The 27601-nt window shown below is 48.8% G+C and overlaps 1 protein-coding gene across 12 annotated transcripts in view; it reads right to left on the bottom strand.

Moving 5' to 3' along the window:
* Positions 1–27601, bottom strand: part of TACC2 (transforming acidic coiled-coil containing protein 2) — a 208862-nt gene that overhangs the window by 93139 nt on the left and 88122 nt on the right. For 11 of the 12 annotated variants that reach the window (XM_063103235.1, XM_063103245.1, XM_063103238.1 and 8 more), the window contains 2 exons: positions 13592–13717; positions 3823–3957 (listed from right to left, as the gene is read on the bottom strand). In XM_063103235.1, the coding sequence (XP_062959305.1) occupies positions 3823–3957; positions 13592–13717 (261 nt within the window). The remainder of the gene's footprint in view (positions 1–3822; positions 3958–13591; positions 13718–27601) is intronic. The other variant, XM_063103246.1, reaches the window with a different exon arrangement.

Genomic DNA, 27601 nt, shown 5'->3' with positions numbered 1-27601 from the left:
GACTAAACGCAACGTGGCGTCCTGGATGGGATCCTGGACCAGAAAATAGGACATAAGAGAAAAACTAAAGAAATCTGAATAAGCAATGGACTTTAGTTAATAATAATGTATCAATTTGGTTCATTAATTCTACCAAATTACTGTGGGAGTGAGCAGGACTGAAGCCATGCTGGGACTTAAAACCACATGGGCTCTAAAAGATTTTTAAAGGGACAGTTTTTTTTCTTGGCATGTATCTCTTTGAGTTCCATTTTTTCCCATGGTTATTTCATATTTTGAACCTTACTTATGGGGCAAGATGACATTACTTGCATGAATGTAAAGTTTTCCAATCAGTCTGAAGCTGCAGACTTGCAACGAGGCACATGCTATCCAGCAGGACTACTAGACAATACCAAGGATGCGAGCAGAAACTGGACGGAGTCTTGAGAGACCTTGCACCTGAGACCTTGCATGAAGCCCTCACAGCTCATGTCCCCTTCCTTCCTGTTGTTCATTTCCCACATTCCATTCCCTTGGCTCTGTCTTTAAAAACCCCTCAGTAAATCTGAGTCTTGGAGATGGCTTTAGTCTGGCCATTTCCTTCAGGTTTACTGGAGAGATGGGTTAGCCTAACCTCTCTGCTCAAGTCATCTCCTGAATAAAAGCTAACTTCCATTTTCACCAACATTTGACTTTGGGGTGGTTTGTTTTTAAAAGGGGGTGGGCAGCTGGACCTGTGTGCCTGGTAACAAATTTTAGCAAACCCAGCCACAAGCTGAGTGGCCCCAGTAACACTGCCATACTGTTGTTAAGATCTTAACAGAGAAAACAATGTACTTGGATAAATGAGAACTTTCTATGCGATCTTCTCGATTTTTCTGTAAATATAAATTGTTCTTTAAAAAAAAAAATCTATAAAAATATTCTACCAAAGGAAGCAAAAGCTCAAGCCCCAATCCTCTCCATGGCCCACCGTGGGCCAACAGCCTGGCCCTACCTGCTGTCCACTCCCGCTTCTCCGCAGGCTCCAGGCACAGTGGGGCGTCTTTCAGGTTGGCTGTCCTGCCATGACCTCTCTTTCCTCAGGGTCCTCGCACATGCTGTCCCCTGCCCCAGCAATCTCTCTTCTCCCCCGGTGAACTCTGCTCAGCACCAGCCAAGCCCACTTGCAGTTCAACCCACTCGGCCTTCAGCTCGCAGTCGTTTCCCCCGGGAAGCTGTGCCCAGGCACCCAAAGTAGGTTGCAGGTTGCATCCACCCAGGGCACTGCCCTTCTTCTCCATCCCACTTGTCTGTGCCTGTCTTCTCCAGCAGGCTGGAGGCTCCACGAGGGCAGGGTGGTACCTGTCTTCTGGACCTCCATGTCCTGCCCCTAGCACAGTGCCTGGCCCAGAGTGGCCCTAAGTTCATGCTGCTGAATGCTCAGACACGTAAATGAGTGAAATTCAGAAGCAACCCACACACAGTGGGCCCCACGGGACAAACACCCGAGAGAGATCACCCAGTGTACCCTGTATGAGAGGTTGAGAGGATGGAGCCCTGGCGACCCTAAGAGAGAAGGGCCCGGAGCAAACGGCTTCCACTCATATCTACCAGTCCCAGGAGGCACCAGGGATGATCTCTGACCCCAGACTGCATCAGGGAAGGGTCTGGAGGGTGGAATTTTTCTTTCACATTTCATTGAAAATCTATTCTAGCCCTTGGATAAGCTTGGTTTTTGTGTTTGTTTTTTTTTTTAATTGGGGTGTAACTTATACCTTAAAATAGTAAAATTCACTCTTTTTAGGTATATAGTTACACAAATTTTGGCAAATACACGTAGTCATGTAAACACCACCATAACTAAGACAGAACATTTCCATCACCCCAAAGATGTCCCTCATGCCTATGTGTAGTCAATACCCCTGGCAACCACTGAGATGTCTTCCATTCTTTATAGTCCTGCCTCTTCCAGAATATCGTATGAATGGGATCATACAGCCTTTGGAGTCTGGCCTTTTTCTAAGCCTACTGCATTTGAGTATCCCTTATCTAAAATGCTTGGGATCAGAAGTGTTTCAGATTTTGGAATATTTGCATTATGCCCCAGTGAGCATTTCCTTTTAGCATCATGTTGACATTCAAAAAGCTTAGCATTTTGGAGCATTTCAGATTTCAAATTTTCAGATTTGGGATGCTCAACCTGTATTTTGTTGCATGAATCAGTAGTTTGCTCCTTTTTATTGATGAGTAGTATTCCACAGGGTACGTATACCACAATCTGTTGATACTTTCACAAGTGGACGGACATTTGGGTCGTTTCAATTTTGGGGCTATTATGAGTGAAGTTGCTAAAAGCATACAGGTTTTTAGGTGGACATATGTTTTCATTTTTCATGGGTAAATATCTAGAAGTTGGATTGCTCGGTCACATGGTAGGTTTGTGTTTAACCTTTTAAGAAGCCAAAGGGCAGAATACATAAGAAGAGTTATTTTCTTTCCTCTTCCAACATATCCGATCTAGCACCTACTATGCCCAAGACAAACCAAGGGTATCTCCCCAACACCTGTGAATATTTCTGCTCCTCACCTCTGCTCATGCTATCTCACCACCGCAAAAGCAACCTCCCACACATTCCCACTCTCAGCCCATGGCCATGGGAGACAAAGCACTGCAGTGGAACCAAGCAGGGGGTGTTGAAAGTTCCTGTTCTGCCAGGGATGAGCTGAGGGATCACAGATAAATTCTTCACCCTGGGACTCAGGACCAATGGAGCTGCAGGTAGATCCCAGGAGATAATGGACAGGAAAGCGCTTAATGCTCCAGGAGCGCCATCCAGATAAGAGAGATGCTGGTCCAGCTCCATGCCCACTTCCTCATTCCTGAGTGTTCTAGTACCACATCTGTGTGTGGTGAGGTTCCCTTCCCCTGATCCCCCTATTACTTCTGCACACTCTGGTCTGGCAGGTGGTCACCTAGCACTTTAGGCATCATTATATTCTCACCCCCTACTGCAGCTTAGCTCTCCAGCGTGTGCCTCCCCAGCCAGCAGGAACTCCCCTGCGGCACAGACCTGCACCTCTCAGCACACCCAGGCCTATTTGGCTCTCCACAAAAAACTGTCTAAGAATGCTCTTTAGGGGGCTTTCACGTCTCAGCAGAATGGCTGATAATCAGAACCAACTGCTTGGCTGCTTGCACAGAAACAGGAGTTCCAAATACTTGCTGTAAAGGTTAAAGTGTCAACTTGACTGAGCCATCAAACCCAGATATTTGGTCAAACACCAGTCTCCAAGTTGCTGTGAAGGTATTTTTAAGATAAGATTAACATTTAAATTGGTAGACTTTGAGAAAAACAGATTACCCTCCATAATGAGGGTGGGCCTCATCCAATCAGACAAAGGCCTTAAGAACAGGATATTCTACCCCCAAAGAACAGGACATTCTGCCAGCAGATGGCCTTTGGACTCTGCAACATCAACTCTTCCCTAGGTCTCCAGCCCACCAGCCTGCCCTGCAGATTTCAGACTTGCCAGTGCCACCATCACATGAGCCAATCCCTCAAAATAAATCTCTCTCTCTGTCTTCCTCTGTATATACATAAACACATCCTCTTGATTCTGTTTCTCTGGAGAACCCTGACTAATACTCTTGCTCACACAGAGCACCCCATGTTCACATGAAGAGCTACCTGGCAAAGGCAAACTTCAGATCAGCCATAGCCCAAATGATCAGAGACATAGTATCACAGGACCAAAGTGTCAACACCTAAACGCAGCTTGTCCCACAACCCAGGGAAGAGACCACCGGGCTCCTGCTCTCTGGGAACAGCTGTTGCGGAGGGGGAGCTCACACAATACCTGCTTAGGTCCTTGGCCAGATCCTGGCAGGAGGGAGTGGAAGCTTCTACTGCATCACCAGCTGGGACAGAAGGAGAGGCCGCGTGTTCTGAGGCCGGGGGAGCGGGATCCGCACAGACAGCAGCTGGGGAGGCGCTGGGGACACAATGGGAGAATTATTCCAAATGGAACTCAGCTCATTAATGGCACATTCATCAGGCCCCACTCACCCCCCACCCTCGTGCACAGACTGGACTATTTAGAGGCCCAGCACACTGCTCCCCAGGACTCCTCACCCGGCCTCCACTCATGCACGGTGGAGGCGGTGGCTTCAAGTCAGGCCCTGAAGTTCCTCCCTTGTTAGGTTCCAGCATATGTGGGGCGGCTTTAACGGAGGCAGCTCAGGTGTTCAGACACTTTGTGAATTCTCGTTTGATTTTTGTTGGAGAAGTTTTTTATATGATGATTTCTAATAATTTTTTATAGACAATGAAACTGTGAATTAAGAAAACACAACTTGGCCACCTCCCCAGGATTTTGCCCCAAAAATCTGAGGCTGAGAAAAGTCCAGGCAAAAAAGGCTGATGAGAAATCAAGGAACCTGCACGGGGACCTGTTGACACAGCTTTTCCCTGTGACCTCGGGGGAGGATTTCCAAAGCAGAGTGATGCGCTCGTGTAATGGGTGAGTGCCCCCTACTGGACATCCAGGGAACCACTCGGAGTGCAGGGGCCTCCTGGGGCAGCACTTGGAACACACATGAAAAAGCCAAAGACAGGCTTGGAGCTCGAAAGAGCTTCTGATCTTCCCAGTTGGCAAAAATCGAGACTAGCAATAACGTCTGCAGACTAAAGCCTGGGGACAGTTTCCAGCGCAGTGGCCCTCCCAGCCTCTTCAGCCATCCACAGTGCTGCCCACAGGGGAGATGGCAGGGTGGTGGGGCTGGAATCACATGACTCAGCACCAAGGGTCTGAAACCCAAGACCGGCCTGAGGTGGCGGCAGGGGTTGGAGGTTTCACAGCCCTTGAAGTAGAGGATCATTTTTTCCCTCTGGGGCTAAACACCTGCAGGAAGCTGCCAGGCTGCAGAAGTCGGGCACACGTGGGTTTCTGTGTCTCTGGGTTCTGTTCACTTCCATCTTCTCAACCCCTGCCCACAAGGCTGGCATCCTGGCCTGGAGGGCAGCTGCTACCTGCACCCACCCCACACACTGGGAGGAAAGAGGACTCCCAGTCTTGCCCACAAGCTCTGTCACAGCTTAGTGGGTTCCAAAGGATCCGGCCCCTGCCTTGCTCCTTGCCAGCCTCCCCCCAGAATAGCAGCCCCCTCCCCTCACCAGGCCAGCAATTCCTCACCTTTCAGGTGTGCCCGGGGCTGTGTGCCCGGCCTCATCATGACCAGCATGTCCACTTTCTAACAGACCTCTAAGCCGCTATGCCCCTCCTCGGTGACACATATCAGATGTTAAGATGTTTATCTAATGTCTGTCTTATCCCCAGAGAGACCACCCCATAAGCTCCCTGAGTACAGGGGCTGCATCTGTCCCATGCACCCCATGATCCCACCGTCCACCAGGCTGCCCACAAGTGCTCCAACCGGCTGTGAGAGGGACAGCCCACAAGTGCTCCAACTGGCTGTGACCCAGTGTCGGGAGCGGAGCCAGGGCTGGAACCCACGTTGTCTGCTCCCCCTGGGCCCCACAGAAACGAGGAGAAAAACAGAGCAGAAAGCAATGACCCTGGTGAGCCCAGAACAGGTCAATCCACAAGTGCTTAGTTGTCAAACTGTGATTTGTAACATCTTGAATAGTGGCTGAAATAATTTATGTTGCAAAAGAGTGGCTCAAATTGAATATTGCATACTACTGGGGGGCTGTTTAAGCTCCTTAAAAGAGCCATTTTTGCACTTTGGAAGCCTACACTTAGGCATAATCAGCAAACAGAGCACTTACAAATGCAAACTTTTAGCATTTAGCTTACTCAAGAAATTACACTGGCAGAGCCCCTTCCTCCACTCACACACAACCCACTAAAATTTTATTTAATTTCATGTAAGTTGAGGAAAGGTGATATTGTTTGTGGTTCTGTTACTTTAAACTTGCAGTTATCAAACTGCAAGGACAGGTTTTCATCTAAAAACACTGGCGGGGGGGGGGGGGGGGGGGGGGAGGTGGGGGGGGGAGCCGCTACCATAGATCTGTGGCCCCAAGCTAATCAGAACAATGCAAACTCCAGGGGGTGAGGCACGGTGACAAAGACAACCCCTGAGATCTGATGAGGATGGCCCGAAGGCTACAAACCCATTTGCTGCCCCACCCTGCAAAGGCACTGGGCAACACAATTAAGGCTCACCCACCAGCTCGACCTCAGCTCTGTGGCTTGGTGATCCTAGCTGTCCTTAAACCCACTCCAGTTCCTGAAAGGCCACCTCACTTCTCCCTCCTCCCTTCCTTCTGCTGGCCCAGGACCACCACGTCACACCCTTCCTGCCCTGGCCTGGTCTCACTAGCGAAAGGCACCAAACAAATGACTCAACAGCTCATTTAAGGACTGCGTCTCCCCTCCCTCCACTGCCTGCTGTTGGCCCGTCCCCAGTGGCCAAGGAGGTCAGGCCCCAACAGGGAACCGCTCAGTGACTCACCACCCAAACACTAACACATGGGCATCGGCAGATGGCCCCTGGTCGCAACAGAACTCCTGCTCTTCTCTCCTGACTCTCCTCCTCCCCAAATTCCCCAGCTCAGTAGTGGCTGGCACCACCAGCCGGCCAGGCCCTGGCACTAGAATTCAGAACTGTCCTGACTTTCGGTTCTCACACCCCGATGCCACCCTCAAGAACCCTTCCAGCCAAGTCACCTTCTCCTTCTGGAACCCATCCTCTCTGTTCGGCCACCTCTGCTGCTCCAGGCCTTCCACCTCTCCGAACAGGACTCCTGGGACATCCTGCTGTGCCTGCCTCCTGATTTGTCCCCTCACATCCATGCCTCCACAGCCACCATAATGACCAGCGTTGACTTAATTTAAACCTGTTATTTTTTTAGGACAGGGTTGTCAACAAATAGAGAGCACATACTTTCAGCAGACAGACACGACTTACTGATCAAGGCTTTTTTCCCACAAAGCCCAGTTGGACAAGACCTCAGAATCCTTCTTAACACAGATCCCTAGGGAACCCCTGCCAGTGGATCAGAGATTGACATCCCTGCTTTAGTTCCTTACCAAGGTCCTCACAAACAACAACTGGCCTCACTAACTATTTGGCTACAGTCTCCAGCCATACACAACAGAGAATATCCCTCCAGGGCCTGCATTCAGCTGACAGCCCTGCAAGTCCATCAGGCCACAGTGAGACGCTGTCAGCAACTGTTGTCCTTTGATTCCCTCTTCAGGGCTTTTGAGTCCTTCTTGGCAGATTTCTCACTGAACTGATAGCAAATTTCATTTCAGAGATCCACTGGAGTTGCCAAATTAAGTCCTGTCAAAGGACAAACACCAGAGTGGCCCAGGCTGTCATGGGAGGGTGGTAACGGCCCCCGAGGTGCAAGTTGAACATATCACGTCCTGTCAGGCCAGATGGGCGACAGCATCTTATCTCCCACTTCACATCACCATCTGGAAGGCATTTAGCTCAACAGCCCTTCCTCACAGGCCTCTTGATTTTTTTTCTTCTTGAATCCCCAAGTGTACACGATCACGTAATAGGGCAAGCGTTAAGGCCAAACACTGGGCTCAGATCGAAAGTGAGATGCAAGCCCCAGAAAGAAAAGTGCTTTGAAGATGTTAGTCTGGAGAGCTAGGCTTGGTCGACAGGCACACTGGACACTCAGTCTGACGGAGGCCCTGGATTCGATAGAGTCTCAGAAATGGTAGATACAGCATGCACCTCGGAACGGGGCCACTGAAAAGCTAGCTCCAGGGTCAAAACCAGAAGGTGCTGAGAGATGCTTGTAAATTGGCTGGAAACTCCGAGGCAGGCACATCTAGACATTTCTAGTCACTACTGAATCCACCGGCATGTGAACACCGGCCATGCCATGTGAGGATGTGAACAGCCCCCAAACACGCTGATCTGCAGATTTCCAGCGGGGCGCTGGCTCCCGCACCATTAACCCTGAACTGGCTGGTCAATTCTTTCTCAGCACATGCTGATCCTCTTTCCCTTCACAGAGTGAGTCTGTGCTCAGAAGAGAGAAATTACTTTTAAGCTTGGCCCAAGCAAAACTTAAGCAGGAAAGAAAAGATTAACTAGAGAAAAAGTCATAAACACTATCCCCAAACTATAGGAGAGGCTTTGATCTGGGCTGGATCATTCAGGTTTTGAATTCCCACCATCATCACCAGCAGTCCATGGGCCCTCTGCCCAGGTGCAAGATTTCCTAAGGCCAACAGCATCTTACCTCCCATTTCATATCACCATCTGGAAGGCATTTAGCACAACAGACCTTCCTCAGAGGCCTCCTGAATTTTTTCTGGCTGAGCACCCCAGGAAGGTCCCTGTTACAGAGGATACAGGGGTGGGGATCCAGAGGACAAAAGAAGACATCTCAGATAGCCAAGATTTAACCTTTTATTCAGAAAGTCAAAATCTAACTACATCGATAAAGCAACTCAAGAACCATGAAAAATCAAAACAAAAACAGAATCATGTGTTAGTTTAAACCACATGAAATTGTTAATATTTGGCAATGGCCAGAGTGGCAATTTATGTGGTTTAACCTCATAATAGCTGGCTGGACACTAAAACCTCAAAGGTTCTGTACAAATACATAAGTGCACCCCAATTTACTCAGTACACAGGGTACTGGTCTCATAAATATGATTCATGAACATCAATGCACCTTTTACATAGTACAAAGGAATTCTGCTACTCAGAGAAGGCTCGGGTGATCCCTTTTCTAAATTAAAAAATAGTAATTCCGGGCCGAGCCCATGGCGCACTCGGGAGAGTGCAGCGTTCAGAGCGCAGCGACGCTCCCTGCCGCAGGTTCGGATCCTATATAGGAATGGCCGGTGCACTCACTGGCTGAGTGCCGGTCACGAAAAAGACAAAAAAAAAAAAAAGTAATTCCTCCACTTTATCGCTCAGTTTTTAATAAGGTGCTTGCTTAAATAAAAGTTCAACTAGGCTGTGTGAGGTAGTTGAACCACTTAGGCATACCCATGGTTGGAAGATAAAAAAAAGTTTTATTGTGCAAACAGAAAAAGCCAAAATAAACCACTCGCTCTGGGAGCAAAAGGAAAAACAAGCTGTAAGTCAACATGAATTCCCTGTGCTTTCAAGTCCTGAAAATTTTAAACTGTGCTTCTGAATTTGGAAACTCTCTAGTGAGGCTGGGATGCTGAGCGGGCCCTCCCTGCACCCCTGGCTCTTTTGTCAGAAATCAGAGGTCAGACACTTCAGCTACGAGCTGCTGGGTCAGGCGTCTCCAATCCTGAGGAGCTGTGACTAGCCATTAATAACTGTTAAAAGTGAGGAGAAAAGCATTTGGGCAAGAACGCCTGCACCCAGCGCCCTTCCAAGTGTGGACCCAGACCAGTAGCACCCAGGAACTCGTTAGAAATGCAGTCTTGGGGCTGAGCCCGTGGCGCACTCGGTAGCGTGCTGCGCTAGCAGCGCGGCGACGCTCCCGCCGCCGCGGGTTCAGATCCTATATAAGGATGATCGGTGCACTCCCTGGCTGAGCGCCGGTCACCGGGGAAAAAAAAAAAAGAAATGCAGTCTTGGCTGCTCCCAGACCTCCTGATCAGATTCTGGGGGCGGCGGCCATCTGGGTTGTCTGTCACCAGGTTATTTTCATGCACACTACAGTTTAACATGAGTCAGGTGAGTAGTTTTCCATCTGGGTCAACGGGCATCCTCAAGGACTAAGGAGACGCCTCTGCTTGGATTCCCGACTGTGGGAAAAGAACAGGAGGTTCCTGGATGTAACCAGAGTGCCACATTTCACTGTTTAATACATGGTGGTACTGCCAGAAGGTTTCATTTGAAAAACCATTCTGCTTTTTTAAAAAAATGAAAATACTGAACAGATGAGAGTACAAGTGGCCACGGGAAATCCAGTCATTTGTAGAATGTTCTAGAAGATCTGGGTCTAGCTTTTTGTGCCATCCCGGCATGCCAAAAGCAAAACAGAAGCTCAACCACCCCAAGCAGCTTCACGGGCTCCTCCCTGAGGAGGGAACAAGTTTCAATGTCCTCAGTGGTTTTAATCATAGAGAAGGGGTGCATCAAAAACCCATTCACTTTGTTTGAGAAACAACTCAGATATTTTTGTTCTTCCTTTTTTGTTATCCAGGAAGAAGAGCTCTTGAAATTTAAGAATGAGGCACCAAAGAATTAGCAGGCACTGGAGAAGAAAGGAGAGAGGCCTGTTCTGTTCTTGTTTTTCTTTTCTCAGTAATTTTTTTTTTTTTTTTTTTTTTTTGAGGCTGGGGTGTACAGGGATCTGAACCCTTGACTTTGGTGTTATAACACCACGCTTTAACCAACTGAGTTAACTGGCCAGCCTAAAACACATTTTTGAAATTTTAATGAATTAAATTTTTAAATTTAAATCACCAACCCCGCTTCTGCAAAGAGGCCAACTTCTCACAAGGACTGTGATTGCCTTCCCTGTGCCCAGTGTTATTCCCCCACCCTGGCCATCCCCCCTCTGCTTTTGTCCTTACACAAAGCAGGAAGTAAAGAGGGATCCCTCGGTGGGGTGGGGAGGCAGGGCCACTCCTGAGGTTAAAAAAATCACCTCTGCACACCCAGAATGCCCTTCTTAGTGATGCCAGCAGATGGGCAAGGTCAGGTACAGCTGATTCTGGCTATTCACAGTAATGTTCTATAAAGTCACTATGAACAATGAATTAGCAAATACAGAACCACTGCTCCTAGAGGAAAGACAGGGTCAGGTTCCTACAAGCCTCTGGGCACATTTTCACCAGCCAATCCATCCTAACATAACTTTGCTTCATGTGTGTTTCTGCGTAAAGACGTCTTCTTTAACATATAACGCTGACTCACGAACCCTGGACACACAGCATTCAGCACCGCAGCTCAGGCCAGAGGAAGCTCCCCTAACACGGATTTTCTCCGTGAAGCAGTTGCAGCCTCGTGCACTTAGGGACACCAGACAGCACTTCAGCGTTGTGCTTGGGGGCTGTTTTAAACAGCAAAATCATAACGAAAAGCACAAAAGTACAAAAGACACGGCACTCCATATACAGTGAACAGGACCCCGGATGACAGAGTGGGAGGCTGAACGCTGCCTCGTGCGACCTCAGCCAAGAAGGGGCCAGCACGTGACTCAGGTTCCACCGCTCTGCACATGTCCACAAACGACAGAAAGAGCCACAAGTATTGATCCTGGGGTGATAAATAAACTATAGTGCATAGGCAAGTTCTCAAACAGAATCTGAGAGTAATATGGCTTGGCTGTATTTGCACACGCATTTGGTAACCAAAGTCAGACCAATCTCTGCTGCTATCAGCACTGTGTCTTTTCTACCAATCTCCAGTAAAAATGAGACAATAATCCTCCAGGTAAATGTTCAATAACACTGGCAAGGCACCAGAATCACCCCTTCCTCAGTCAAACACTCTCCCAGATTTCTGGGTTTGAATCAGGCCTTCACTCTGTCCGGACATCTGCCTGTATCTTTCCACGGGGAGATAAAGCCAAAAGGGTGGCCGAGTCCTCAGCACAGATACTATCCATGCCCGTGCTCAGCCCCGGGTCCTTCCTGCACTCTGTGGTCACACCTGGTCAGGGTCGTAGGTGACACAACTTCACCACTTTAGTAGTGTTGCCTCCCTTGGACTTGGGAGAGGCCAGGGATGGAGACAGGACCCCAGGGCATGGTGTGACAAGGAAGCCTGGCTCTCCCCACAGCTCTGCCAGCGGGGGGTTCAGGACCTGCTTCAGTCCCAGCTCTGCCACTTACTGGCCATGTGCTCACTGTAAAACAGCATTTTCATTCATGACAGTACCTCCCACTTCTACGGTTGTCGCAAGGATTTACCGAGACACTTGGTGTAACTCTCTCAGCAAGGCGCTTGGAGCACAGGAAGTGTCCAGGCAAAAGGAGCTTTAAGAGTAGGCATCAAAAAAAAAAAAAAGAGCAGGCATCCCTCACCTACGGGGGGCTTGGGACAAGTCATTTTAAATGCAGTCTCGAGGCAGGGAGGGGACTTCAGAAGCACCTATCACACCCCCAACTGGACTGCAGCTCTCCTGAGAGCCCCCAACCAAGCCCCCCTTCATCCTTATCCTCCCAAGTCCCTCTGTGTCTCTGACTGTAAATGGCAGCATCGGATAATCTCAGCTCCCTTCCGGCTTCACTAAGGGAGAGCGGACCCCACTGGCTTCAGCCAGAGGTCCCCGGCCTGTCTGACACGTGGGGTCAGGGAGTCAAACGGGAGCAGCATGGGGGGTGGGGTGGAGGAGAGGTAGGAAGGGAGGGTGCCTGACTTCTTACTGGAACCTTCCATATACTCTCTGAGTGCTGGGGGCCTCAGTCCCTAGCTAGGGCCTCTCCTTTGAAAAGCTAAACTCACATAAATAAAAACTATGGCTGGCTCCACCTGTGAAAGGAACATTCCGAGTCCCACGCCAGGTGTAGCTGCCTTAGAACATCTGCTTGTGGCCTGCGGCTTCCTGCACGTCCACCCCCCACTCTTCTTCCTCTTCCACCAGGCAGACCTCCCCCCAGCTTAGGAGGCGGCCTGCCTGGAACCCACTGTCTGCTCCCCGAGGGGTGGCCCTCCCCGTGCTCCCCTCTAGTCCAGTTTGTCACCAACATTCCCCCAGGGCCCGCCTGTGCCAGGCTGGGTGCTGAGGTTCCCGAGGTGACAGGTGACCAGTTCCTCCCCTCAAGGAGCTCACAGTCTAGCAGAGGAGACAGAGTTAGACACATGCAGTTTACAGCTATCTGTGAGGGGCAGCGACACGAGGGGTGGGGACTCGGGCGACTTGGGGAGTTCAGAGGGAGGCTCCTCTCAGCTGGGAGAGAAGGGAACGCCAGGCTGTGAGCTCTAGGAGGGAAGGGACCATTTCTGTCCTATGCACCATGGTTTCCCCAGTGCCGTGCAATATTTGGCAAAAAGCAGCTGTTGTACTGATATAAATATAAATGAAAATGTGTGTATCTGTGTGTAGGTATAGAGGGACACACGTAGATGTGTGTGTGTGCAGAGAGACACATGCAGACGTACATGTCTGCACATGTGACTATACAGACACATTTGACATCTGAGCTGAGTCCTGAGGCTGATTCTGAGCAAGCCTAGTTTAAACGCAAAGTCCACAGGCAGAGGGAGAGCGAAGCCCGAACCTGGCCAGGCACAGTGTAGACAGAGAACTGTGAGCAGTGTGGGCTCGCCGGGGCGTGAAGGCCCAGGAGAAGGAAGACAGGCGGGGGTGACGCAGCCAGGACTCCAGGCCCTGGTGCTGAGCAAAGCCCCAGGTCCGGGTTCCAGACCTGGCTCCTCTCCCAGTGTGCCACCGACTCCTATTTTCTCTGACTGCCACCAAAAGATTACAAAAGTAATTTCTATTTTAAATAGAAGGCCTGAAAGCCACAAGGAAAAAAATCTCTAAAATGGCCCTTGTGTGTGGGGTGGAGCGTCTCCTTAGTGTCCCCTCAGGTCATTCCTAAGGCCAGCCCTGGCACACACCTGTTCGGGATAGGTGTGTAGACCCCGTGGGGGGGGGAGGACTGCTGGTGAGAAGAGGGAGGGATGGAGTGGGGAGGGATTAGCCCTGAGGTCCCACTACCAGCCCCCGCCCCAGCCCCCACATACCTCTGGGCTGTCAGATTCGTAGAGACCTGGCCAATGACATCACCATGGTGGGAAGAGGCAGCTAAGGGTGGGTTTTCCTGGTCTGTGGGGGCAGCAGGCTGGATGACATCATCTGCTGCAGGTGAGCTGGGGAGAGGAGAGGAAAAGCCAATGCTCAGACATGTTCCTTAAAGTTTTAAATGTGTTTTAACGGCACATTTTATCTGGACCCTGATCGGGGCCTCAGTTTTCCTTTCTGTGAAGGAAGGGACTGAATAGTGCTGCTCCAGGAGGCGTCTGTCACCCATCCCTCATAAGTACAGAAATGTGGAGTTTTCAGAAACTTTTACAGCAATTTGATAGAGTACTTTTACGTCTGTTGAATCTAATAATGAAAAGTCAGGGCTTGTGTTTTGTAGGTCTTGAACAATGGTCCTCAACCAAAGGTGACTTTTGCTCCCCAGGGTACACTGGCAATGTCTGGAGACATTTTTGGTTGTCACAGCTGGGGTTGGGAGGTGCTACTGGCATCTAGCGGGTAGAGGCCAAAGATTCTGCTAAACATCCTACAGTGTGCAGGCAGCCCGCCAGCAAAGGACTATCTGATCCCAAACATCAGTAGTGCCCAGGTTGAGAAACCCTGGCCTTGAGTTTGTTTCATTTTTCTAGCAATTCATTTCTTTGTATTTTTAAAAGTTTTGAATGAGTTATAATTTTAAAAACAGCCTGAAAGCTGGGAGAGATGCTGTCCTCAGACACCCATCACACGGCTCTCACAGGAAGCCCTCTCTTAATCAGCTACGTTGTATTATTTCTTCGGGGACGGCAGGGAGTGACTTTCTTTCTGATGAACTCCACCCTGTAGCCATAAGTAATGGGACCATTATTTTCATTCCTCGAGCAGATATTGAGTGAACATCAGCCCTAGGCTGTGAACAAGAGAGAGGTGTCCCTGAGGCTGACATTTTTTAAATGCTTTTTGTTTTTACTTAGTAGCAATTGTAATATCTGCTAAAAAGGAAAGGTACAGATGGCTATGAGAGCATAAACTCAGAGTTCCTGGCCCAGAGTGGGGGTCAGGGAAAACTTCCTGGTGGAGTAGTGAGTCAGCCAAAGCCAGCTGGCCAGCTCAGTGACAGCAAATGTTTACTGCTGCTTAGTCCATGCCAGGAACTGTTCTGAGTGCTTATAGGTATCACTGATTTGATCCACATAACAGCCTTGTGAGGTGAGTGCTACTATTACCACTGTTTTACAGATGTGAAAACTAAGGTACAGAGAGGCTGAGTAACTTGTCCAAGGTTGCACAGCTGGTATGCAGCTGAACCAGGACACAAACCCAAGCCTGTCCCTGGGAACCGTGCCCTTAATCACTACATTTGGCTGTGTCTCAAAGGAGGGGAGAGGTGGACAGGAGCCAGATCACGAGGCCCGGTTGGAGAGTTAGATTTGATCCTAAGCCGAAGGGTCAGCCCAAGGCGTCTATTGAATATTCAGCCACAAAGTGCTGCCCTTGGAAAGTGCCGCCCTTGGCTTTAAGAAAAATGACAGAGGGAGGCTTCGTGAATTTTCCAAAACTATACTGTAAATGTGATTGGCCTAGCACATGCATACGCTTTATACTTATCCTCATAGATCTTCTGATGTTTCCTCTTCCTCCAAGGTTCCCACCCACCTTTCTAGTTCTTTGAGAACAAGACCGTGGGGCCCTATGACCACGCCCAAGGAGTCAGTCACAATTTGAAGAATCCTAAACCACAGGCAAAATCGACTTTCCAAAGTCATAAAACCTGAGTGGAAAAACAGCCCAGGAGTTCTGGTAACACCCATTGAAAGCCATAAAATACCTTTGTTCCCTTTGACACAGCCATGATACTTCCAAGAACTTATTTTAAGGAGATGATTAAGGGTGTGGACAAAGATGCTGATCATAGCTGTGATCACAATAGCAAAAAATCTGGAAACAACTAAAATGTCCAATAGTAGGGGGCAGTTAATCAAATTAAGGCACAGCTATAGAACAAAGTCATTTGCAGCTGTTTTAAAAATAAGGTAGACCTTCACGTATCTAGATGTAAACATATCCATTATTAACTGATAATAGAGAGTACTGGCAGCATGACCCAGATTTTATATATCTGTATATTTAAATGCATACACACACACACACACACACACACACACACACAGAGAGAAAGCAAGCAAGGGAGTGAACGGACCCACAGGCAATGTGGAAGGACACGTGATGTGCCAAGGTCTTCATGGTAATTCCCTTTCACTAGTAAAATTATAAGTGTTTTTCCTATTGGAAATTTGTGGAATTTATCTCTATTTTCTAGTTCTATGGTGAACACATACTGCTTTCATAAGTGAAGTAAATAAGAAAACATATTTAAGAAAAATTTTAAGTGCCAGGAAACAACTTCACGACTCAGTGAAAGTTTTATGAGATGGGGACAATCAGAATCGCGCTGTCCTTCCCCCACTTCTGTAGTCACATTTTCCACCGTGAGGATCTAGACTTGTCAGCCTCCTCCCAAGGCAGAAACACAGCCACGCCTCATTCATTAGGCACCACTGGGGAAAACAAAGGTCAAAATGGAGAATTCTTTGGATAACAGATATCTGCCTACATATTCTACGTGACGGCATCTATATCCTAACTCTGGGATATAATTACTTTCTGAAGCACAAACACTTCCTTGGTTTTTTTGAAAAGAGGATCTTGAACATAACTAAACACTTTCTCAAGGACATTCAATCATTCTAAGTAACTATGGTGTAAAAGACAAAGCGTGCTGTGGCAAAAAACAAACAAACAAAAGGTGTATAGAAAGTCAAGAGGCAGGGTTTCAGGCCAGCCCCCCTTGCAGTCTCCGCCGGGGACTTCTGAGCTGTAGCTTTTCCAGCTGGAAATGTGAAGGCTCCAGACTACATGATCACTGACGACTCTGACTCAGTCCTGTCCCTCACTCTCAGGCTGTCAGCTGTCACCTCTCCTTACTAACTCACCGGTCTCTTCCTGCTATCTTAGGCCTTCCAGTTCTCTGCTTTTAGTATGCCATAGACTAAGAACGTGGCTGAGGTGTTAGAATAGTGTGTAGATCATAGTCTCTCATTCCAAATAATTATAATAATTTTATAACGTACATGCATGTGTGCATGGGTATAAACATATCCATTAGGTTGGACCACATGAAATTGCTAAGCAAAAAAAAAGAAATTGTCAAATCCACATGGTACCATCAGCTCCAGAGCCTTTCTGTCCACTTCCTAGCGATCTGGTTGTTTTCCACATGGCTAAACAAGAGGCAGAGCTGACCTCTGGGGAAATGGAGGGATTTTTATAAAAAGCTCTTCTCAGACCAACTAACTGTAAGAGGCTATGAAAGGCTTCTAGATCCTACTAGTGGTGCTGCTGGGACCAGAGCGGCTGAAATACTTTTCAGAGAAAAAAAAAAAACCCGTCAGAGATTTTCATCACCAGCTGTGCCACCAGCTGCTGGGCCACCGGCTGTAGATCTCGCCAGGCCAGCAAAGGGTGGCTCTGCCGCTGGAATGTCAGGAAGGGAGGCTGTGTCCACAAGTGCCACTCCACAAGGCCATGAGTCACCCTTCAGAGACAGAGGAGGACAGGGCTCTGCCTCATAAGGGAGACGTTCACATTCCAGGCTCAAAAGCCAACACCTCAAAAGCTAACACAGGAGAGCCCGTGGCAGGCACAGGACGAACTCCACGACATCGCATATGCCATGGCTGACAGGCTAAGAAGCAAGAGTGAGACAAGTCCAAAGTCTAAAGCAGGTCTGAGAAGAGTGTCCTGTAGTGCAGCAGCCACAAAGAATTCCCAGAGACCTGGTAGCTCATAAAAAATGGAAATGTATTTCTCACAGTGCTGGAGGCTGGGAAGTCCAAGATTAAGGTGCCAGAAGATGCAGGGGGTGGTGACAGCCCACTTCCTGTCACAGATGGCACCTTCTTGCTGTGTCTTCAACACGGCAGAAGAGGCAAGACAGCTCTCTGAGGCTCTCTTATAAGGGCACGAATCCCATTCATGAGGGCTCCACCCTCATGTCCTAATCACCTCCCAAAGGCCCCACCTCCTAACACTGTCACCATGGGGGTGAGGATTTCAACATGTGAATCTGGAGGGACACAAACATTCAGACCACAGCAGGTGACAACAGAGCAAACTGCCTTAGAAACACAGGACTCTTTCAGGCCAGGGAAATCTGGGTAACCCCATGAGGGGAAAATCTGAAGTGAGCAAAGTGCTTCAATAAGCCCACGTGTGCAAAGGGCTTTCTGGGTTTTAAAAAAAAGCTTTTTCCTCCCTCTCTCTCTGATGAATCGATTGGAAAGCCACTGGGCTTCCCCTTCCCTCCCTTGGAAGAGGCAGGTGGGGTGACAGTAGGAGGCGCAGGAGCAGCAGTGGCATGCAGGAGGAGACCAAGGTCCTAAGGACATCTCTACCTACAGGGAGATTAGCAGAAATAATAACAACATGTCAGCAGTGATGGCAGCCAGGTTCCCACCATCAAGAGAGGGATCTGCACATACGAAAGATGGTTAGGCTCCCAGCAGCCCTAGGGCTGGGCTGCAATCAGAGGTATCAGATACACACAGAACTAGATGCAGAGGGGGGTGTGGACACACGTGTGCATGGGAGAGGTGTGCACATGCATGCACATACACGTATATACACATCTATTCCCCAGCTCTGTTTCCAGAGAGGGGTCATGTCAAAAGGTCATGAGAACCACCTCAAAGGGGCTGCCTCTGGCCAAATCTGGGACTATTTGGGCATCAAAAAAAAAAAAAAAAAAAAGATATAGGTAGTAATGAATTATAACCCATTGAAAAAAGTAATAATCCATGATTCCATTTAGTCATAATTTTTTTTTTAAAAGATGGTTATAAAGACATGAACAAATGAATACATGGGAAAGAAGAGAAACTCCTCTTTGACTGTAACTGTAGGAGGAATAATGAAACTGAACATCACCATTTGGGAACCATCACGGTGGTGGTGAATTCAGGCAGCAGCCGTCAGAGGATGCTAATAAGGCAGGTGGTGGGGGTGTAAAGAAGGAAAGGATACTGGTGAGGTCTTGGAGTCGCCACCCACCAAATGCTGATTGATTTCAGAGGGGAAAATGACTTACTGGTGGAGAAACCTGGCAGGCACCGACTGGCCAGGTGTTGACCAGGACTACCAACCCAGTGGTAGACAGTCCGCACCCTGTGCCCTGGGGTGGCACAGCGTCACCTTGGGGGATCCTTGCCCCAAACAGATGATCAGAGTCTGGTTATGAGGAAACTGGATGGACACAGATGGAGGGACTTCATCCAGAATGAAAGATCTGTACCTTTAAAGGTCATGAAAGACAGGAGAGAGAGACTTATTCCAGATGGAAGGAGAATCTGTAGGCACCACAGAAAGCACAAGCTTTTAGAGTGGATTCTGGATCAGATGAGAAAAGGGACAGTGCTGGTGAATTTGAACAGGTTCTAAGGACTGGGTGGTGATTTCCCAATTGGATGGGTGGACTAGCATTGTGCTGGAGAGTGTCCTTGTTGGGGGAAGTTCTCTCTCTCTCTCTCTCTCTATATATATATATACACATAGAGAGAGAGAGAGAGAGAGAGAGAGAGAGAGAGACACACACACACACACACATATGAATGATAGAGCACACGTGATAAAATGTCAACAATTAAAGAATGTGGATGAAGGAAATGTGGGAGTTCTTTGTACTATTCTTGCACCTATTCTGTAAGTTGGAAATTGTATTCAGCAACAAACGAACAAAAACTTCTTGAGCAAAGGCATGCAGGCACAGAGCCCCTCCCCAGCACCATGGAGCTCAGTTTGGGTCTGGAGGACAGAATGTAACATGTGACTGGAGCAGCATCGGGGGCAGCTGCAAGACATGCATGTGGACAGCTGGGGCTTGGACCAGCTTGGAGAGGGCCTGGGGGCCTCAGGTCACGCCACAAGCCTGTTGTCCTGGGGGCCATGGAGAACGTCAGAGATCTATGAGCAGGTGAGCAGCAGAATATTTGGAATATAGCGCTGTGCTGCAGTTTATAATAATTGGTGGGGGGAGAAAATGCAGGTGAGGGAACCAAAGAAAGAGCTTTGGAGCAGTTCAGGTGCCAGGTGACACTGGACACAACACAGGCCGTTGCAGAGGAAGTGTCGTTAGTTGTTCAAGAGGCTTATGTTGTCCAACCAATGTCAGGGGTGGAGGGAAGGGATGTCGGAGCGATCAAAGATGATCTGGGTCCTGAACACTAACTGGCTGGAAAGCCACGTCAGTGACTGCATTCCTCACACATAAAACCTTAACCTCCTGCACTGCTATTTACTTATCTTTAATGAAGATTAAAGATTATTTACCTATCTTTAAATGAAGTCAGTTGTTCGCTTTAAATAAACTTACATCATTGTAAGTAATAACATCTATGAGTCCGTGCTTTTGATGTGCTACTTCTACTTTTTCCTAATACAAATTGAGGAATATTTAACTCTTAAAATGACCATGCAGTGACCAAGCTCAGGGCCAGGCTCCCTGGAAACTGCATAGCACACTTTGAAGAACACAAGCGTGGTTCTCACCAGCTCAACTGAAACAGCCCCTGTTGCTTATATCTGTTGGCTCTTTTTCTGGAAAGAGAAGCAAACCCAAGCTCAGGGCCATAAACTGGCAAAACGGAACCTTCTGAAATGTGCATCTTTGTGAGCTGTCAGCCTGTTCTGAGCTGGGCATGACCCAGCTGGCAAAGGCTGGTAGCCACAGACATATGCAGCACACACACATATCCTTCCCAGAGCTTTCCTTGTCCTCTGGGGTGAGGCAGACAGACCCCAGCTCTGCTTTTGCTTCGGAAGGTGGATTCACCAGGCATGCAGCTCTGGGGCCCCTGTCCCTCCTCAGGGCAAGCAAGGCTGGGCTCTTTTATCTCAATGGAGAACTACTTGTCTTTTCTGGATGTGGCAAAATGACGAGGTGGGACGAGTGTGGCCTGGCATCCCCACAGGTCTGATACAGAGGTGGGGGCGGGGGGATAATAAGATTCCTAAGTTCGAAGAGGTCACCCTTTCTCAGGAGCAGACCTTGAAATGCACTGAGGGGCTTAAGCATGGTCTTGAGCATGCTGGTTTTATTGTTGATGAGACTATTTCAATATTTATGAAATGCTATAACAAATTTTAAGTAATGACAATAGAATTATTCATAATTACAATAACTCTAAGAGCACTAGCATTGTTGAGTGCTTATACTGGCTAGGCATGATGCAAACAGCTCTGCACACACACCCTTGCTCGAGAGGGTGCAGAACAGGGTCAGGGTGTGGACTCAGGTCCAAGAGCACAGACTCCAGGAAACCCCAGGGCATGCTGTGGGCCTGGCTGGAGCTAACAGCAGGAAGACATCGCCCACGGGACGCTGGGGAAGCAGCTTGGCGAAGCGATCTTGCAGCCCATGTGAGGAGAACAGAGAGACATTTCCCACTCCCAGATAAGAAAGTCCAGCAATTTAAAGATTTAGCCTTCAGTTAAAAAGCAAAGGGAGTGGGTGGAATTCTTGTTTTAAAATACTTAGCTACTTATATTTGCACAGTACCTTTTTTTTTTTTTTGGCAGCTGGCCGGTATGGGGAATCTAACCCTTGACCTTGGTGTTAAACACTGCACTCTAACCCACCGAGCTAGCCCTCTTACAGAACCTTAGAGCTGCCAGGAGCCACCTTTTACGGTTCCCTGTCACCCCTATGAAGAAGGCAGAAAAGTTATTCTACAGAACGGGAGATTAAGACTCCAAGAATTAAGTGACTTGGCAAAGAAAGCACCCTGTCCAGAGTTCAGGCAGTGGTGGAGGCCTGAGGGGAGGAGGGAAAGGGCCAGAGGGGAATCGTGACCTCTGGCCACAGGGAAGGACTCTCTTCCTTCCCTGCTGAATTCTCAGCCCAGGGTCAGCAATGCAAACCTGTACTGGGATGAATGAATGAACCAAGAGGCAGAGTCACAGGGAGCAAGGGAGGCTGATGTACTGTGATATTCTGTAACCACTTGAAATTGAGCACTGGCCTATTTCGCTTATGAGCTGTGCTTGTCATACTTTGAAGCCAAATTTTTTAAGGGCTCACACATTTTTTCCGTACACTCCTGAGAAGCCCTGGAACCTTTGCAGATGAAGAAATAAAATGCCACCCCTACGCCCCACGGAGAGGTAGGATAGGGCAGGTGAGAGGAGGCCAGAGTCTGGGGCCAGACTGCCCAAGCCTGAACCCCACTCCAGCAATAAAGAGCTGTGTGACCTTAGGGAAGGTGCTCTCAGAGCCTCAGTTTTCCCATCTGTCAAAGAGGGCAACGGCAGTCCCTGCCTAGAAAGGGGGTGGAGAGGATTCATTGAGACCAGTCATGTAAAAGTTTCTATAGCAAGGTGCCTGGTATACAGGAAGTGCACCACGGAGGACGGCATTATTCATACAAACACAACAGTGCGTGCTGTTTTCCAAACATTAAACACTGCATGTGCTTTTTCAAAGTCCACATGCCCCTCCCTCTTGCCTCCCTGGCCAGGAGTGCAAGCTGCTCCTTCGGTCGTCCCAGGCTCTGTGTAAACATTGGCTGGGGCGTGGATGCAGAATGAATACAGGTGGCAACAAGAGAAGGAAACCAATGTTTTTAAGCACCGAGTATGTGCCAGGCGCCGTGCAGGCCCTTTGTCACTGAGCAATGCGACAGCACTTCACAAAGAGCAATGCAACTTCCAGGTGGGAAGCCCCACTACCCAAGGCCAACTGGGCCGAGCTCCATGCTAGCTGCCCTGACTCCAGATTTCATGTCGACTCCAGGACCCTCCAGTGGAATGCAATGAAAAGAGAGTGACATGCAGAGAAGCCAAGTGGGGTCTGCCTCCACAAGGAAAGGGTATGAGCAGCCACCAGGGCCCTGGAGTGGCTCTAACCATTCGGCGTGGGAGGACCAAAACACTTCCCCTCCCAGGGCTGTAGGAGCCTCCTCCCCAAAATGAGGGTTTGGACCATTCAGTCTCTAGGGTCCCATCCAGCCCAATGATTTTCTGATCTGAAACACCCCTGAGGCTCCAGAGGTGAAGCCTCTTGACCTGGCTGGAAAAGGACAGCTTGGAGGAGGCCATGGGCAGTGCCCCTGGCCCAACACCTTGCCCAGGGGCCAGCCTCCTGGTTAGGACTTAAGCATGGGAGGCAGGGGGGTGACCTGCTGACTCACAGCTCCAGCTCCCCAGCAGAACTCACAGGGTGGCAGGGGGGAGGAGGGGAGCAGGGCAGAGGTAGAACCTGCTTGTATACATCTTAATCAGCACTTGAAATTGGGCTACTGTTGTTCCCACACCCATCTGGGTTAATGAGCCCAAGGACTGGGTTTTATGACAAGCTCAAAGGAAATGAAGTTATTCCAGAAGCACAAGGTCACTGTTCTCAAAAGACGAAGAAATAAACCCAACCAGGTGCTGGGGGAAGCCACACGGTCAGGTGAGTCACAATGTAGTTATCCCCTAATCAAAGCAACACAAAGCCAAGGAGCATTGCCTGCTGAATGGGCCAGCACTTCCGGGGTCACCATCCCAGCTAAGGGTGCCTACTTCTCCCTAAATCCAGTACATCAAATCCACAGGTGCACGGACTCCACCAGAACACTGGGCACTAAAACTAAACTGAGGAGTCCATGAGGGTAGGGGGCAAGGGCAACAAGTATAGTACAAAGAGTACAGGCTCTGGACACAGATCTGAGCCTGAGTCCAGCTCTGACGTTTACTAGCCATTAATAGCCCTAGGGAGGTTCATTAAACTTTTGGAGCCTCAGTTTCTAAACCTGTAAAGTGGAAATAAAATGAAAAATTGTTAAAAGAAATGAGCAAAAAACACGTGTAAAATTCATAGAAACAGAAAGTAGAATACAATGGTGGTTACCAGGGGCTAGGAGGAGGGGGAAAGGGGGAATTACTGTTTAATGGGTACAGAATTTCAGATCTGCAAGATGAAAAGGTTCTGCAGATCTGTTTTACAATGTGAATACACTTAACACTACCAAACTGTCCACTTAAAAATGGTTAGGATGATAAACTTTATGGTATGTGATTTGTTTAATCCCAATTTTAAAAAAAATATATGTAAAGCACAGTATCCATTACAGGGCTTCAATAAACAGTAGATGTTCAATAAATATTTGTTGAATGTACAGATACATACATAGACAGTAGCATTAATAGAATGGTATTAGTAGCTCCTGCCACCAGATCTATCTAGATGACACTGAATTCAGGCCAGAACCAGCTTCCCCTCTAACTTTTTCAAGCTGGGAACAGGCAGCTCAGCTCACAAGCAAGCTGAAGCCTCAGCAAATGCCTCCAATGTTTTTACATAGACAAGGCAAAATTTTAGTTGGCTTTTATTTTTAAGCCTCATTGAGTTCTCAGTATCTTATGAAAGTCACAGATTTTTTCCCTGACTCCTAAACCACACGAGCAGCAAAATTACTCCCATAGGCTCTCCCTATAATGCAATGAGGTCTAGACCTTGAGCAAGGGACGAAGCCTCATATCCTGCAGTTCACGAGAGGAGACAACATTCCCTGATCCTATAAGGAACTGCTGAAAATTTGTCCTGCCAAGCACAGCACTAGGCACAGGGGACGCAGAGAGAAATGAGGCAGGGTCTTGCCAGCCCTAGAAGAGACAGACCCTGGCACATGGGTGACCACAAGACAACCTGGGAGCTGTGAGCAGGGAACAAGCTTCAGTCAAGGCATGAAAGGTAACATCTGACCTTTTCCTGTTCTGTGTGAAGTGGGGAGCTAGAAGCAGGAAGCCCAGGAAGGCCCAGGGTTGGAGGGAGGGGTGTCCTGGCACTAAAAGGAGGCAGGGAAAGAATGCTACTGATGCTGGTGTGACCTCTCGTCTACCGCCTCTTCTCAATTGGGAATGTGCCCTCACAGGTGGAACAGTCACGACGTGAAACCAACCCCCACACCCTCGAGGGGCTCAAACATGTGAATGCCGCCCAGGAGCCCTATGTTCTAAGTGACACAGACACTGGGATAGCTCCTGGACCTCCGAGGATCAAGGGCAGACACAAACACAAAGTGAGGGGACTGGAGGGCCTGTAAATAGCCGCAGAGAGGAGCCCGGCAGCACGTGCTTTCTCTCTCCATTTATTTCTCCCCAGTGCTGCTCTCTGTGAGCAAAACTGATGTGAGTCCCATACGCTTCTGCTTTTACTTGTTTTCTAGGGAAAGCATAAATGAACAATTAAAAGGGAGGTTGAACAAAAAGGGAGCCCAGATGACCAGCTCCTGGAGAGCAGAGTCCATAAGCAGCTTCTAACCTAAGAGAACTCTACGTGTCCTCATTTACATTTAAATTAATACTACTACTACAAATAAGCTATAGGAGGTGTTAGGAAATCTAGCTTCCCTAAACAAATCCTTTCAATGATAGTGAGGTGAAAAATAGTAACTGACTGACTTTCCATGTGCACAGCACTTCACAGTTTACCAAGTTATTTTCATGCACATGGTTTCACTGGCCTCCACAGCTTTGTGAGCCAGGTAGGAAGGAATAACTACCCCCACGGTGAAAGAGCAGGAAAGTGACTCAGAGAGGGTTCAGGACTTGCTCAAGGTCATGCAGCTGGTAAGGGGTGGGGGCAGGGACTCTGATACAGGATCTCTGTCTCTAAATTCGGAGCTTTCTCTGTACTGCCCCTCCCCACCCCAGGGAAAATAAGTGTTGGGAACTTTGCTTTTTCTTAATTTGCAGCCCTGAATACATGTGCTGAAGGAAGGCTGAAACCCTATAACACAGAGGACAGGGGAGGGGGCGAGGGGGATGGAGCTGGTACTCAACATGCCTGACACGGAACCTCCATCACAGAGAGCGCTCTGGGCTCCCCGGAGAATTGCCCCCTGCCCCTCTGCTCTATTTTCAGATGCACTGCCCTGCAAGCCTCTGTTTCCCCAGGACTTCATTTTTGTGCCTCTCGTTTCTCCCAAATGATTTCATAATCCTTGGGATGTTTTGTCATCACAGTGAGTTGCTGTGGAAATGATTATTGAGGTTATAAACCAGGGACTATGACCTCAATAGGGGAGAGGCAGAAAAGACCCAGCCACCAAAATGGATTTCACAGACCTTGGTCACAGTGGGAAAAATAAGGGGACCCAGCCCTTCGGCCTCTCCCTCTTAGATTTGCTCCTCTCACCAGCATGAGTCACCGACTTTATCTCCAACTTCCTAAACCTTCTGATTATCTGTGCAAAAGGGGTAAGGGCCTGCTAAGCCCAAAGCACAGTGAATCCAAGAACCATTTGCTTTTGGTCGTGCAAGAACCAAGTCCTAGGAAAACACATGTACACACACATGCACACACACATGCTCACACAGGTGCTCTCCAGCAAGCTCTCATGCCCTCCTAGCCCCACCTACACCTGCGGCCTGGACTCTGGCAAGCCCAAAGACCTTTTTTTCTCATTCTCCTTCCCAGTTAGAACCATCTCTCCCAATTCCTCAAACCCTTGCAGTGCCCTCTACACAGGATGCTATTGGCATTTTGGGCGAGGTGATTCTTGGTTGTGCAGGACTGTCCCACACATACCATCCCTGGCCCTGACCCACTAGATACCAGGAGTGCCCTCCCCAGTCCCTGGCACAATCAAAAATATCCTCGCACTGGGCCGAGCCCGTGGCGCACTCGGGAGAGTGCGGCGCTGGGGCGCTGGGAGCGCGGCGACCCTCCCGACTCGGCGACCCTCCCGCCTCGGCGACCCTCCCGCCGCGGGTTTGGATCCTATATAGGACTGGCCGGTGCACTCACTGGCTGAGCGCCGGTCACGAAAAAGACAAAAATAAATAAATAAATATCCTCGCACATTTCTAGAAAACCTCTCTTGGGGTGTTATCTCCCACTGTAAAGCCTGCCCAATAGGTACAGACAGAGTCAGTCTCTCTCTTTCTGTCTCTCTGTCTCTCTCTCACACACACACATACACAAACACACAAACACACATCCCTCCTTGAAGGCAGGATTTGTGTCTTATTCAATTTAACCACCTTCTTCCCCACAGGCCTCATGTCACTCTTGTGAAGTGACACTGAGAACCAGACAGGTCCTCCCTCAAGCAATGTCTGTCTCCATGGCAGCGACAAACATAAATAACCACAAATAACCAAGATACAAAGCCAAATATAACCAAAGATGCCCCAGAATGTGACACAAAGAACACCAGGCCAAGTGTCCAGGGTCCTGGTTTGGAGTCTCACCTTGATGTGTGTCCCTGGCCAAGACCCCAGACTTCTTTTAGTCTCCATTTTCATATCTATAAAATGAAACTTTGATCTTTAAGTTTCCTTCCAGCTAAAATATTTTAAATGTTCAAGCAACAGAGAAGCAGAGGGATGGGGGCAAACAGAGAGACAAGGAACTGATCCTATTTAGGTTTCACAGAGGAAGCAGCATTTGATGTGCAGATTTCCATAAGCAGTGCTGTCTGTACATGAATAACTACAATATGAAGCAGGTCATATCCTTGAGGTTCAGGACATAACTTTTGATGAGGGACTAGAGCCAAGGCAGAGAGGCTCTGGGTCGCTCACGTGGCCGTGGTGTCTGCACAAGGGCAGCAGCTGTGGCCTATTTGCTGCTCTAGCTCCCGCCAGAGAATACCCAAGCCCTGGGCAGAGCCTGTGAGAAGCAGCCCCGTGGGAATCGAATCTACTCCCTTCCCACCCGCCCGGCCCCACTGGCCCCATTCTCAGGAGGCCCGGCCTCAGAACAGAAAGCCAGATGCTCCGGGAGGTAACCCACTGTGCCCTGCCCAGCAAAGCCCTCCTCCGCGTTCCCTCAGCTGTCGCAGAGGCCCCTAAAAGCACAGGTGAAGACTCCGCTTTGAAATCTACACGTGGATCTGAAGGGATGAAAACCTCAGATGAGACACGGCCTCAGGCGTCGCCCCAGAAAGTCATCTCCAAATACAAAGGGAAAG

Source organism: Cynocephalus volans, chromosome 7 (genome assembly GCF_027409185.1).
Source record: "Cynocephalus volans isolate mCynVol1 chromosome 7, mCynVol1.pri, whole genome shotgun sequence".
NCBI classification, from domain to species: Eukaryota; Metazoa; Chordata; class Mammalia; order Dermoptera; family Cynocephalidae; genus Cynocephalus; species Cynocephalus volans.
The sequence above is the reverse complement of the archived record's forward strand: the minus strand, read 5'-3'. Positions and strand labels throughout refer to the sequence as shown.